We start from the raw sequence: 15,838 nt of genomic DNA, 5'->3' as shown, positions 1-15,838 counted from the left end.
AAAGCATTCATTTGTGACTATTCACTTTCTCCGACTGATCTTATGTCTGGCTTTGTGGTGGTTTCGAATACAGCACTCTTCTCATGGGTTTTGGGCCTGTTTGGCTTTCGAAAGACAGGAACGTTAACCCCTTCATGCGGGGACGCGTTAAGACATGCAGTAAAAGTTGAGACCCTCAGCCCGCTTTTCAGCTATTATTCTCGGCCCACACTCGAGCGAACACGGTGAAAGAAGGCAGACCCTGGCTCTTGTGTATATGGTAATTGGTCTTTGTGTGTAGCCCAGAAATTAAAAGACTGAATTGGCATCATAATCAACAGCTTCACAATAGTCCCCACTTTGAAAAGAGGCAACGGGAACGTGGAAGCTTGAGTAGAGCCGCATGCCACTGAACAATCAGCCTTTTCACCGTGTAATTCAAAGCGTGCAGAGCACGCTGGGCCACCAACCGAGAACTTGCTGTTTGGCAGGTGGCCTTCATGACCAAACGAGGCTGGAATTCTTGGAGTCGGCTTTCGAAAAGAAATTCCTGTCGAGAAGTTTCCTCTTCTTTAGTTGGTGCTTTCTAAGAAGGGAAAAATTGAAAATGCTGCAGGCCTCTTTCGAGGGTTACTTACTCGGGATGCTGATTCAATGTCATCGATGGTGTTGCGCACATCAACGGCGGTCATCTTGTCGGCTTTGCCCTCGGCATCATGGATGCGGGCCTGGATAGTGTCCAGGTCGGCCGACACCATGGGGATCTGTCGGCTGACCTTGTTGGCCAGGGTGTCCTGCTGCTCCATTCTGATGAGGAAAAGAAAAGAGAATGAAAGACTTGGTTGGCCAGGGACCCGGAGCTCTACATCAGAACTATGTATTTGAAATGTCCATCTTGAATCAAATAGGTTTAGAGATGCCAACTCCCCCTTCCCCAAAATATAGAGGGATGAGAAATAATGCCGAAGTGGTCCTTAAATTTCAAAAAGGTCACTGACTACCAGATGGTTAGGATTATTACAAAGAAAACTTCTGATCACAACGAAAGCTGGGCCTTAGGACGCCGAGCGAAATTGTTTGACGGCAAAGTGATGGAGTGATGAGCTCTGGGGAGTGAGCGAGCATTCTCAAATTGCAAGAGATACTGACTAAAATATACACAGCAAGTAAAAAAAAAGGGCGAGAAGCAGGAATTAACAATATTCCTGCCACTGGCTGATGACCTGCTATCGCTAAGTGAAGTATCTCTGAGCTTACTATGCTTGCTCACTTGAGAGCCCCTTGAAAACTGTCGCTGGGGTAACATTTCATTCTAACTCTTAAACTTGTGCTAAATGAAGCTGCTTTTAGCACAAACTGTGCCATGAAACATCACTACAATATGAATGCCAGTAATATTTGGCCATTAATGCCCGTCCACTTAACAAATTTTTTCCCCAAGTTAAGCAGATTTGTGTGCCAAGCAATTCCGTCCAAGTGGCCCGCGGTTCTCCGCTTCATCCATTTGTTTAAGCACAGTAGTCATGACTGACCCCCTCCCCCAGTACCTGTGGAGTTCGGAGTTGAGGATGTGCTCTCTCTGCTGGATGGCCAATCGGCAGCTGTCGAAGGTCGACTCCAGGTTGTTGATGTGCAGGCCGGCGGGGGGACGAAACTGGCCTGTGGCTTGAGTGCTCCTCTGTGGGAAAAAACCAAGAAAAATCAAAATGGGTCATCCATTTCCCCCAAACCTGACAGACAGTATTTCTTTGGAGTACACATATATGTATGCAGAATGCGATGAAGTTTTGATGACTGATAGATGCAGAAGATTATTGAAGGACAAAAGCTCCACATTCAATTAGAGAAAGGCAGAAACTTTATGATCCAAACAAGACCTGAAAATTAATCCAACTTTTTTTCTGAGGCCTCCATTTATTACTAACTTTGGTTAACAACCAGGATTTTTTTCTGCTTTTTTGTAGTTTAGCCCCCAAAATACAACACCAGCTCCATAGTGGTTCTCAGACTATCCATCACCTGAGAGACATTGAGGCCAATTCAAGGACAAAAACATGGACCAAGCAGTCATCAGAAGCGCCCAAACTCGGCTCACCTCCACTTCACGGAATCTGCTGGCAAGGCGCTGCTTCTCAGCCTCTTTGGTGGGGAGTTCCTCGGACTTGAAGCGACTCAGATCAGCTAGAGCTCTCTGCCCAGAGAAAAAAGGCGAGCGGTCCGTGGTGAAAGAGTCAACACTTGAAGGACACCAATAGTTTAGGTGAGAAGTAAGCTCACAGCAGTCTAGTACCACATACTTGGCTTGAGACATATATAATATATATATAATATATATATATAAATATTCTCTTCAGCTCATAAAAAAAGCAATAAGATTGAGAACAGTGATTGGACCAAACAGGAATGACATCACCAGCTGGCCAACCAATCGCTGTGCACAAGTCAATACATCAGCACACGACAATGGTCCAATGAGGAGAAAACCTCAAGGTTTGGCACGAACTGGTACCGTCAGTCTGTAGGTGCCGCCATTAGAATGTCTTTACCTTGATTTCGGCCGTAGATTGGGGAATGCTACGGTCGTCCATCATGTTGGCTGTGCGCTTGGCCCAGTCCATCATCTGGCGAGCCGGTTGAGCGTACACCTCCCACTGGGGATCAGTGCCCTGAAACAAAGTGAACATTACGATAATATTAAACATTGGCCCTCCGGAATAAAAACAGGTAGTGTTTCTGAATGAACTCACGACTGTAAGAACTTGTGCAATTATCTAACACAAGCATTAATGTCTCATTTTTGTTGAGAAAGTGCAAAGACTGTGTTTACAGGTTTGCAAGATTTTTTCCAAGTTTAATGAAGGAATTCTACAAAATCAGACCAAACTGTACCAAACAGTGTTTTCAGTTGTGGTAATCTTCTCGCAGCACAGACTGTGTTCTTGAAAACAATATAAAAATGAGGAAAAAATTCGGAATCAACCGATGATCAGATCTGACATGAAATCAGGCCAATGTTCAGCAACATTGGCAAAACATAGGATCGGCAAAATTTGACCTTCCTGCCGATTTGAGTGCTGATGTTAAAACTGAAGAAAGGAACAAACTCTGCTGTCAGTTCTGGCAGAACAAAAATCTCATATTTTTATTTGAGCATGAAAAAACATGTTTTTTTTTTTCATTTGGTGAGATCAATGAGCAGTTACACCAATGGTTAAGCCCACATAAAAATCCCTAAAAGTTACATCTGCACGATCCGTTCCGCAACCACTCAACGCACAGACCATGGACCCAAGGAGCAGTCTGAATACATGTTTACCATTTCCATTGACTGCCATGAAAAAAGCCGGGGAACTACACCATGTGTGGCACCACAAGGTGCTGTGTGACCAGTTTGAAGGTAGCCTGTGATTTAGCCTTTATTCAAGGCATGCGTGGCTACCTGGACAGAAGACGTGCACCACTGCCGGATCGGATCAATTCAGAGATTGGCCGATGTTCCGATTAAAACATTGGACATCGGATCTGCAGTTAAAACCTACATCGGTTGACCCCTGGAGAAAAATTTATGGAAAAGTCTGCCTCTGTCTCAATTACTGCCCTCTCTAAGTTCCACTTGCTTTTGCAAGAACAGGACACCTCTTCTCATAGGTACAATTTCCAAACTTATAATTACCAAAACCACAGTCCAAATGTAAACGCACTTCCAGTCAGTCTTCCCCTACCAATCTCCCATTCTGTCTCCCTTTCCAAAAACACCAACCCCGTAACAACAGGGAAAAAAACAACTCACAGCGGCACTAGCGGAAGACGCAGCGCTGGAGCTGTTCTGGCTGCCGGAGGAATGGATGACTGTCTCCTGGACATGCGAGGTGACGGCGGGGCCCGTCTGCCTCGAGGTCTTGAGGGTGGTGGTAATCGTCGACGTCTTGGTCTGCTTGGGGGGGACTGTGGGGAAGACGTCGTACAGGGAGGACACGTAGGTCATGATGGAACGCTCGTCGGGCTTGGGGACATCCACATCTGTTGGAGAAAGAGAGAATAAGCAATTATCCAAATTGTTCATAGGAGTTCAATTCCCTTGAGCACCGTTAAAATCTCCAGGCATTCTCGAGACAGGTCGTGTACAGCAGAAGGGCGAGGCAGACACTTACTGGTATGTACCCCACCTAAAAAGCACTAACCTAATGACACTTAAATATACCTAGGTATCTGCAGCAGGGACGACAAATATAATACAACCAATCGTGACGAACAGGTTTTTAAGAGATGTTTGACACATTTTTAACACCTAAATTAAAAAGTTGGAATCAACTATTGATCAGAGCCAAACTAGACAGACAAAGAAGTAAATGATTAACTAGAGGAAAAATCTAATTGTTATCAGCACTGCATGCCCAGCCCCGTCAAATGAACAAGTGCATTCGAGAAAAAGGCTTATTAGACAGGTTAACTGGGCCACCCATAACCTTTTTGCTGACTTGGGCAGACATCTCAACTACTGGGCAGAAGATGGCCAAGCTAATTCCAAGCAGACATGGCAGTGGGCCTTGTAACAGACAACACATTATGAAATTAACTGTGTTCAGGGAGTGTTAATTTCAAAGAAGGTTCTCTCCTTCACGAATGACTGACTGACATATTAAAGTAAAACTGCATTGTGTGCCTGTGGAGAACTTGGGAAAAAACTTTGCTGGCTCAATCACATTCTGGCGGTATCATTTTTGGCCTAAAACTGAGCTTTTTGAAAGAAGGTATAGTGGCCAACGTTTCACATACAGCCAAATACAAAAAGACAAGACTCTTGCCAGTGACTTGTCCAATATTTGTATGCTTTTTCTCCCTGTAACCTCATAACGTGGGACACTGTGATGGGATGTGGGGAGAGACTCACCTTCTGGTTCCAACAGACTGGTGACTCCTAGGTGCTTCTCGGCCACGGTGAAGGCGTGTCTCAGGTTCTTCTTGTGCTCCGAGGGACGCAGGCTGGGGAAGTCCACCAGGTCAGGCCGGTTGCGGTAGATGATGGCGTTGAAGGCCAGGCCGTCGCGCCAGCTGCGTTCAAAGTCAGTGACGTGGACGCCGGGGACGCCGTCCACTGTCTGCTTGGCCCACTGCAGGAGGGCATCCTTGGGCTGGAGGTGCTGGCCTTCAATCTTGACATCTGAGATCTGAGAGATGGAAGATGGATGGGGGAAACAATGGAAGGATTTTTTTTTAAATTCCCCTTTTGAGATTTTGTCATAGACTAACAGAAGACTTCCTGACTTTCGGGTCTTAATACTCAGCTTTTCAAAAGACGGGTGTCCTCATCTGCTTTGATTAAAAAAAAACAGGCCCACCTAAGTTGCTGAAATTTTAGACTTTTACTTGCAATACTAACATCAGAAAGGGTGCTGCAGCGGCCCATGGATCAAAAGAACAACCAGACATCCATCTAGGTAAAACCTTGACTGTAAGTCAGTTACATTATCATCACACTTCCGTGAGAGGATCCAGAACCACATGCTAGAAGGGGGGGGTGGACAACATGTTTTTAGGGGGAGGGGATAACATTTTATGGCCATTCTGAGAGGCCAGGCTACATTCAGGGGCTCTGTCATTTTGGGAGGGACAAACCATAGCCCCTCCCATCGCCCCCCTCCCAACTATCTGCCCATGCACACTTCTGGCCTGCCTGTTTTTGCTAACTTCAGGGCCAGGCCATGAGTCTCTTGTCAAATTGTTTGGGGATACGTATCCATGCTTCCTCCAGCATGCTGAAGCTTAACAGGCATTCCCCAGGTTGAAGACCATCGCAGCATGGCATTCAAAGTCTCCTTCATTATCACAGTCTACCCACTGCAGCCTGTAACAGATTTGCAAGCTCCAAACTCTTACACAGTCAGGCAGCACCAGACCTATCCCTGCCAAATCAGCTGACCCTCAATGGTCTGGTCAAAAATTGCCTAAGGACTCTCCCCTTGAGACTGGGCCTTGAGAGGACAGTAAAGGCCTGACACAAAAGACCCCTCTAACTAACTGTGGGCCATTTCAGCTATCCACAAACAAACATGTACAAACATGGAGGGAAATGGTCCTACAGTGCTATGGGAGACTCATCATTTGACAGCCAACAAGGCCACAACAATTGGCTAAAGCACAATACGACAAGGTCAAAAACCAACACAGGTTGATTGACAAACGCAACTGCCTAAAAAGAGAAAAATCACTGTTCTTGTTGAAAACTACACAATGCAGAAAAGTCACAAATCAAGGGTGATCCAAGCAACACACTTATCTGGACTTGTGCAACAACAACGAATAACCATTGTGCCCCCCTCCCACAAAAAATCAGCAAATTAACGACTACAGATGTAAGATCAGATTGTCAAAGGTCCCAATACAGACAATTTTATAACTCGCCCACGCCAGTACCGTAGTTTCAGAGGCACGCCAGGTAGAAGTGACAGAATTTAGAATTGTTCCCTATGTGTTGGGATAAGCCAAATGGCAAATAAATCAACTTGTTTTCGTGTTTGTAAGGAGCAGATTCTATCTGCAAGCACACCATCTGGAAGCACTGCACCCACATCAAAGAAAATACATCACTGAGAGAACTTTCAAGCACTACAAACTATGTGCTACCAACATCCAGTTGAACACAGGAATGGACTTGAGCCGGACTTGAACCAGGGACCACCGAGCACAGCACCAATACCAAAGTGAGCTGCACAGGCCTACCTTGCAATTTCTTTGAGGATTATCTACGAGGCAAATATCTTTCTGAATCACTTGCTAACGGAAAAAAAGGTAATCTTAATTTTGTCAAAAGGGAATTTTCATTTCAGGAAAAACATGACAGTTCTGAAAGCCGACCAATAGCATTAAGGACTATGCCAACATTTGAACGTAGAAAAAACTAACAATACTAAAAAAAACCAAGCTATTAAATGCATTGAAATCCCAAAATCACTCCCAAATGCAGCCAACAGGTCCTTTAAACAAACATTTGTCTAGACAGCCTCCGTAAATGACCCCATAGTTGGCCCCTTGGGGTGCAACCCAGAGAACTTTTGGGAGTGGGTTGGCAAACATCGCAGAGATGCAGCATACTACCCATGTGACATCGGCACCTTTGGCCATGCCCGAATTACTCGGCTGCAGCTTGAATTTACACATGACTCTATGGCAGCGGCTGCAGCCACTACCCATAGAGTTGTGCATAATCTCAAGCTGTAGCCAAGTCGTACTTGACACAGATTTTGACATTAGCTGCCACTGAAGCCACACCTCCAGCCACCATGCCAAGGTTCATGATAATGAACCTTGGTATGGGAAATCAAAATGTGCGTGTGCAGTTCAGGCCTAATGAAACCTGGTCCCTGGTTTGGCTGGGGCAAACAGTGGCAACCTTTGCATTGATATGCAGAAATAATGTCTTTGATCTGAGCAAAGTGCTGACACACTGATTTGGCAACGAGTGGGAAAATGTAAACACTTTGATTCTCATTTGTAAAATTTTTCTGTGAATCGCACTGTTGCGTACGTGCATGTTTGGAGTAACCTGTGAGCGATGCGTGCTTTCACCCTGACCCTGAGGTCCTAAAAAAAATCCATGAGGTTTTGAACTTTTCGGAGATTCAGGCAAACAAAGCACAGCCAATATGACCTTCGGTCCACTGAAATCACATTCAACCACATGACACAGGGTTAATTCCTCCACAGTGAAAGATTTGGGGCATCTAAAGCCAGTTTTAGGCAAAAACAAACAAACAAACAAACAAACCAACAAACAAAAAACCCTGAGGAGTTACCGCTTTGGCCAGGTTGGCTACCATCACAAAATGAATCCTTTCAATATGTATTGAACAGTGTTCTAGTCGAGTCCAACATGACTTTCACAAGTCCCTGCAAGGCCGTTACAAGTCATCCCGTCTGAAGCAAAGTAGCAATGCCATTCAAATGAACTATGACACAAGAACTCCTTTTGTCACCTTTCACCTGATCACTTGTGGCCGGACTTGGAGAGGGAGCAAAGGACGGGACTTCAGATGGATTCAACTTCCACACTGGTATCAAATTTTGTAGACATACGACTCGTGACATCAAAAGATGTGCACATGTACCGTACCGGTACTTCCCCATCAGAATTCACCGTCTGTCAGTTTCACCCATGATCAATTTACGATAAGAAACTCAGTCCAAGGCCTTGATGAGCACAAGCCAATGAAAAAACAATCCATTCATCTACCGGTACTGAGCCTCCATGTTTGAATGAAGTAATTTAATCCTGTGACCTAAAAACTCCAGTACTTTATCCTTGGAGGACCTGCACCCCTTTTAATACCATTTTCGCCAAACAATGATTTTGCTCTCACAATATATCCATCTCAATTTCACATAGCTTCTAATGGTAATCAGAAAATCAACTCAACGCAATTCATCTCCTGGCATGGCACCCCACACCACAAGGCCACTATGCATTCCACCTCTTACAAATTTATGCAATTCCTACAAGAAGGCTATACATGTCGGAATTCCTCAAATCCACGAATTCTACATGACAACATTTCTGCACAACAACTCCAGCTCCGAGGAGACATTTACAATACTGATCGGTAAGCGCTTACGAGGGGATCAGACCCCAACATACTGCAATCACACAGGTGCACAGTTGTGTAAACACTGTCAGGGGAATGCCTAGCGCCAGTCCACATCACTTGGGAAAAGAGGTTGACGATACACATGACAGAGCTGCATGAGTCACGCATTTCACTGAACTTTCAGAAATGAACATCTGCGTAGTCTTCACAATGTAAAGCATGCTGAACAGTCATTCAACAAGGCAGCCATTAAGGAGAAACGAAATGGATGAACACCGAGATGAACAGGACTCCCTCGAATGTTTAAATTCCAACCCCTACAATGTGTGAAAATTGACTCTACAATGGAATTCATTTCAGGATGTCGAAAAAATAAGCTCAAGGATGTGTTGTATATACGAGACTTAAAACCTTCCTTTTGCTGTAACAGTCACAGAAAATTCCTTCCACTTCTCTCTGTACAGTCAGTGCACAGTCATATCATATCATACATGTACATCGTATGTCACTGGACTGAGTTTATACACAACATACTCTTACTTTATAGAACAGGCCTTAATTGTTTGTGAATTTCATTAATGACTTGATTCTTTGATGCTTTGTAACATATGGTCATTACATGTAGATTGAGCCACTGAACTTTCATGTCCATAGTTCATGTACAAATATCATGTCTTCTATATTTAGACAAAATGAGGATTTGACATCTAATGGTACTCAAGTCATTGAATAATTAACAAATAATAACAATTACAAGATGTAGCTTGTTTAATAGTGATGCAAAAGGGGAGAGATATAACAGGGCAATGTCCCTCCCACACACACACACACATGCCAGATGTCTGGCTTTTGAACATGCAAAGAGAAGACAACTGTTTATCACCCAAAAAGCACGTCAAGAAGACGAGAATTTCACTGACACCTACGACACAGCACCAAACCTACTTGAAAAAATCCTCAATTGTGGATATCCCCTCAAAAATGTTTTGATCATTGAGGGCCCATCTTTGTAAAATCAATCAAGTGGCAACTGACCGATCTTTGCAGACTTCACACATGCAATACCAATACAACCACTTGAACTTACATGCGTTTCAGATTGAAATCATTTCACCACCACTTGATGGACTGGGACTCCGTGAAGGTCGGGAATTATTCGGTGAAAGAGAGGAGTGAACATGATACACGGATTTCTTGGCAACCTAATCTGCTGACGAATGAGTCTCTTAATTAGATCCAGGCTACTATTGCTGGGGGTGGAAACTTAACTACCAGATGGCTAGACAAAAGTGAAAAACCAAAATCTGCTAAAGATCAACTTGAGAAAATTTACTGTAGACAGAATTTGTGGCATGGGTGTAGAGGGGTTACAAGCTCGTTCAGGGGCAGATTTCCAGGGATAGAAGCTGATGAAATGAACTGTAGAGGGATGGACCATCTGAGACATATGAAGCAAGATGTGAGATGGAGAGAACCCCCCCCACTTTGTTTTGGTCATTGTTTCACTGGAATCGGAGTAAATCTTTTCAGACATCTAGGGGGATGTGTTAGGTAACAATAGTCTAGAGTGTGTATAGCAATTTGACATGTGGGGGGGTGCCCCTCAGTCTCATTTCTTGCTGGATACTATCCAAGAAGTACAGTAACTACTGCGGCTAGGACCTACATGTATGAATAATTTGGGAGGCCTACGAATAATTCAAAAGCTTACAAAACACTATGATGTCCCATTAAACACACAGTTTTAAAAGTTTCGGCATCTGTCAATATCTATGAATGTTTATTTTTAAGAAAGATTTGAGAGGCCTCAGTACAATTTTTTACCAACATGAAATGAGAGTCCAGAGCATTTACCAACACTGCAAAATTGGTACAAGTCCAAGTCAGGCCTACAGAACACTACAGGTGGCAAGGGCCTTCAGAATACTACAGGTGGCAAGGGCCTTCAGAATACTACAGGTGGCAAGGGCCTACAGAACACTACAGGCGGCAAGGGCCTACAGAACACTACAGGTGGCAAGGGCCTTCAGAACACTACAGATGGCAAGGGCCTACAGAACACTACAGGCGGCAAGGGCCTACAGAACACTACAGGTGGCAAGGGCCTTCAGAATACTTAATCCATCCCCAACACTGTACCCACTCTCCAAACCATGCAATCATACACAGAAACAAAATCCCAAAGGCATACTAAATGTCTCGCATGTCCCCCTACCCCATTGAAACTTCCCTGGGAATTTTTTTCCAAGGATATCAGATCCCCAGATATAGTTTAGCTTAGAATTTTTAACACTGGCTGTACGCACAGTATAATATCCTTACTAAACAAAACTCCAGTCCAGAAACTGCACTTTTACATAAAAAACCCTTCAGCAATTTCCTCAACCCTATTGAAATTGTCGCAACAGCTTTGAGTATTAAACTAGAAGCAGGCCAACAACAGACCCATGCAAATGTGCTCTCGAGAATTTTCGTGCTATCAAGTCTCACGCTGGAGGGTTTGCATTTCAGGACGGTTCAAAGGATGTGGTTTTTACGCTGCATCTCTATCAAGGCTTAATTCAAATATTTCCAAGCCTATTGCCGCTCCTCAACGAACCCAAAATTGTTGATCGATGTGCACAGTGTTCTGCATGTCTAGGCCATCTCATGATTTTCCTCAAAACACCTCACAAGCAAATTTGTGTCAAACTCATGACGGATCCATGACAAATTCATTCCAATTTCATTCTATTAGCACGATCCTGCATTTCCTAGCTGAAATCTATCATGCCCTTTTACCCTGACCACTATCACGAACCCCACCCTGCACTTCAGATTATAAACATCGGGCAGCAACAGGCAGTCTCCTACCCCTAATGCACTCTGTACGCATCAACATATGCTCGGCATTAAATTCATGTCACCCTCGATATGAAAATGCAGTGTACAGCATCTCTACGACACAGGGTTTGGGCAAACATGCTTTGCAATGCTGATTTTTTTTTTTTTTTAAATTCCAGGCACCTGTAGGTAGTATTTTGCGAGGATGCATGTGAATTTAGTCCTTGGCAAGCGTCTTCTCATTGAACGTGCGCATCACTGCCCGGGCCAGACAAACTGGGTCGTGAATAATAAAGAGCACTGCCTCGTTAAGATCTACAAGCCAGACACGATTAAAAGGTTCCTTTTCCAGCATGGGAGTTTGTACATGTACATAGGTACAGGATTAATGTGCATTCTAGATCACAGCCAACCCAAACATAATAAAAATCCCACTTACAAACCGGTACCGCTACAAGCGGCAGATTCTGAGTATCCCTAATTCTGAAATTCTTTTCTTCCAGTTTTAGTAATCCTTCAATAACAAGGTTCTGCAGGGGCCAATTTCATAGAGCTGCTTAAGCACAGACTTTGCTTAAGCATGAAAAAACCTTGCTTGACAAATCAGGTTACCAGCCAAATTTCCATGTGATGTTTGTTTTGGAATGGTATTCACCTGTCTTTTGCTTAGCATGACAATCACATAGATTTTGAGCTGGTAACTTTTGTTTTTTAAGCAGGGTTTTTTTGTGCTTAAGCAAATTTTGTTCTTAAGCAGCTCTATGAAATTGGCCCCAGTATTGTGACAAGGTAATTTGGCAGTACTCGGCAATCTTTCAAGAATTGACTGTAATTCACTTGCATGGCTTAATGTGAAGGATGTTCAAAAGGTTTTTATAAATTACAAGGTATCACCCCCCCCAAATATCCATCGAGCAATAACATCATGGTTTTTAATCATAAATAAAAAAACATGAAAAAAGTTAGAAAATTCTGTCTCCTGTCAATTGCAGATGTATACAGAAACCATGTACACTACATGTGAGATGGGCTTTCCTCAAAGCATAATTATCACAAATCTTTGATTAATTGTTCAAATACAGTAACGCCAGCTTGTTGGAACTGGAAAAATGTAGAAATCTCACGAGATAGAACGTGTGGATCCAAAAACAGCAGGAATGAAATGTGTTGACGTAGCATGTGTTCAATGGACCAATACATATTGTGCACATTGGGAAGGTTGATTTTATTTTGGGAATTTACTACCGGTAGATGCATCTTCAAGTTAAAAACATCACAACCAGTTGTCATTTTTCAGAGACTTTTTTCGGGGGGGGGGGCAGTTTTCTGACCAAAAGCAGACCAGAAATGAAATAAAAAGAGTGCAACAACACTACCTAAGCGTAAACTGACAGATGTCATTTTCTCATTATAAATATCGGCAGTTTGGGAGTTAAATTACTGCACAAAAAAAAAGGCAACCAACTTAATTCTTTTATGACAATGTCAGAATACAGGAATTTTGTGCTGATTTTGGCATATCAGAATGTTCCTGGTCACTTCAGTGGCATCCCTTTAAGGCCTCTTCCCTGTTGTTTACATGACACCAGACGCCGCTATTTACTCAACACAATCCAACTCTGTGACAGGCAGCTTTTATCAATGAACCCGGCCAGCTTCAGTCAACTCCAATGTTGTCCTGCCTTTTTTGAGAAAGGACTGACTAATAATTTGCTTGTGGTATGAAGTTCTCCTTCAAGTCAAAGCATAACAAAGCAGGGAGAAGAGATGTGATACAGGGGACTTGTTTGTTTCTTCAATCAAACTGTTTGCCTGTTTAAACACCTTGCCTCAGGTGAGCAGGAAGGGACTGAGGAATTTCGGTAATGCCTTGAAGAATGCCGGCTTTAATTTAGTAGAACTACATGTGTAGAATACAATGATGAAACCGTAAAACCTTGAGCTTCTGCCTGTAGTTCAGTTTTAAATCTTTTACACAAATGTACATGTGCACAGGATAAACCAGTCTTTTAAATCCAAATGATCGATTAGAATTCCTTTCAAATGCCAAGTGCACAAAAGAATGACTGCATATTAAAGTGAACAATGAAAATGAGTGGATGGAGTCTGGTATCGTAATCTACGGACTAGGGTACCAATTCCAAGCCTTATGCTGGCAGTCTGGTCTCAGCCTATCCCTCAAACTGTAGCTGTGAATGTGCCAACCCATCCACATTTATTATTGATCACTGTTGACGACCAAAATTCATGAACTATAGAAGCAAGATTTGAGACAGCGTGCACAAGCAATACAGGATATGCATCAAACAAAAAAGAACAGAAATACACATCTTAATTCAATTAATTAGGAGTTGAACCACAATCTTCTTTATCCTCAAGTGGATCGTTTGACCAGGTCACAAGTGCAGGCAACCCCCAACCATGTGCGTGTTTATCTCATCCAGCTGATCATATTTACTAAACACTGTCCCCTGTAATGAGAACAGCCCTTCAATGGATGAGACTCAGCGGACCAGACAGTCAATGCAACAATTCATCAATCTTTGTCAGATCTTTGGTCCACAATCACATTAAAGGGGCAATGATTTGATTTGCCCCACATGTGTTGAAAGCGTGACTTCAGACAATGTCTAAAAGTTTACATGTCTGTAAAAGATTTGGCATCTGAAGTGACCAATTTAATAACTCTTGCTTGATTTTTAAATAAATTATTTGGAAAAGAAGCAGAGAGTGTTTTGCGAGCTGTGGAAATTGATGTTATGCATTGTTCCTTTCCCCTACCCTGTCCTTTACCAAAGAGCAGAAGTGACCTCTGTCATTTACCAAAATTTCGTGAAAAAAAAAATCAACTTTTTCGACAATTACAAAAAACCCGATCAAAAGATTCTACAAATCAGGTCCATTTTTTCTTCTAAGTATACTACATTATCTACTGTTTTGTTTTCCAGTATAGGAAATTATTTTTTTGCAATCTTATGATGAAACGGCAAAGAGTCAGTACAAGTAAATTTTTATCTTGGACAGCTTATGATAAAACTACTAATTTTATCATGAGACATTTACATGTTCTTCGTATGTCGATTTGAATTTTTTTTTTCCACCATACCTCAAAATCTGCACTGTCTTGGTCAGGGATTTTGGAATACTGCACACGAAATCCAGGTGAGAGGCTGACCCGCTTTGATCCATTCTTGGACTTTTTCTTGCCTCCCGAGGGGCCGTCCTTGCTCTTCTTCCTCCGAAAGAACTTGGGCCGGTGGAGCCGGGACTTCTTGGGGACCTCTTCGGGGTCCGACTTCTGGCCGGCCCCACGGCGGGGCGGGTCCCGGTAGAAGGGCTGGGAGAGGGAGGAGGGGATGTCGTCCTTGGAGTCGCCCAGACCGCAGCAGCCGCAGCAGTTCAGCTTGCAGGCCTTGCTGCCCATGGCTACGGCACGAGCGTGCCAAGCCCGGGCACCAAAATACCGACAAAAATTTACTTGATATTTTTTAAATCATTGTTTCCGGGCACGCTTTCGTGGCATGTACGATAACATCTTGTGCTGAGATGAAATACTTATCCAAACTGATGAGTAGTCACTTCCAGTCAATATCTTTAATGATGGAGATAACTTCACCAGATGACTAGGTATCTGATATGATATCCTGCGCAATCACGGTGGATATGTACTCATATGCAGATGGAAAAGAGCAGAGCTGTCACATGCTTCCAATTTACTGAATGACACACAGTAGAAGTCTTGCCTTGCTGTACCTTGAAGGTTTGTTCTATAGGTGTTTCCCTGCAAAGTTGAATAGAATGCTTGGCTTCCTGTTATGCAGATGGTTTCAATTCCACACGCAACTAACGAAGATGAGAGAGATGAAGACGGCACGTCTGATGCCTCATATCTCTACGGGAACAGTTGAGGAAAGTTGCCAAAGATTTCCTGAATCGCCTCCTGGAGATGTCAACATGGATATTACCACTTGTAAGAGAGAGACTTGAAGTGAATGGACCAGGCAGTGAACACAGCAAACAACCACATATTCTCATCTCAAATCTGGAGAGTGACGCTAAGATAAGAAGCAATACGCTCCAAAGAGACAAGATTTTTCGGCCACAGCAAAGCTAGACTAATCACTGGCGTGTTTATAATTCACCGAGTGATGTCATCACCGCAGATAAAAATGCTCGGTCGGACGATGTGAGGAGACTGATCTATCAGGAACCAGACACACGGTGATGCCCAACGTGGCTGATCGTCCGCCCACATCAAGGCATGATAACAGAATCAGGTGAACATCAAACCAGACTCTCGTCTCATGCTTGTAGAAACTCATGCAAATACTGCTTTGGGATGCACACGGCGATAACGCTCATGTATCCTCGGGTTCGTATTATATGGCAAGATTATTCCCTTCCAGCATCATCCCATAACGCATGGCCGCTGCCATCTTATGCTATGACTCAGT

General features: G+C 43.4%; 1 protein-coding gene across 17 annotated transcripts in view; it reads right to left on the bottom strand.

The window, feature by feature from the left end:
• LOC110985497 (uncharacterized) overlaps positions 1 to 15,838 on the bottom strand; it is a 277,011-nt gene that overhangs the window by 216,095 nt on the left and 45,078 nt on the right. For 16 of the 17 annotated variants that reach the window (XM_087148960.1, XM_087148955.1, XM_087148956.1 and 13 more), the window contains 6 exons: positions 4,871 to 5,147; positions 3,770 to 3,999; positions 2,526 to 2,645; positions 2,075 to 2,170; positions 1,527 to 1,657; positions 618 to 786 (listed from right to left, as the gene is read on the bottom strand). In XM_087148960.1, the coding sequence (XP_087005086.1) occupies positions 618 to 786; positions 1,527 to 1,657; positions 2,075 to 2,170; positions 2,526 to 2,645; positions 3,770 to 3,999; positions 4,871 to 5,147 (1,023 nt within the window). Of the gene's footprint in view, positions 1 to 617; positions 787 to 1,526; positions 1,658 to 2,074; positions 2,171 to 2,525; positions 2,646 to 3,769; positions 4,000 to 4,870; positions 5,148 to 14,490; positions 15,303 to 15,838 lie in introns of those variants that run through there. The other variant, XM_087148954.1, reaches the window with a different exon arrangement.

Source organism: Acanthaster planci, linkage group LG18, assembly GCF_054643075.1.
Source record: "Acanthaster planci isolate LZ-2023a linkage group LG18, COTS_SCS, whole genome shotgun sequence".
Taxonomy (NCBI): Eukaryota; Metazoa; Echinodermata; class Asteroidea; order Valvatida; family Acanthasteridae; genus Acanthaster; species Acanthaster planci.
The sequence above is the reverse complement of the archived record's forward strand: the minus strand, read 5'-3'. Positions and strand labels throughout refer to the sequence as shown.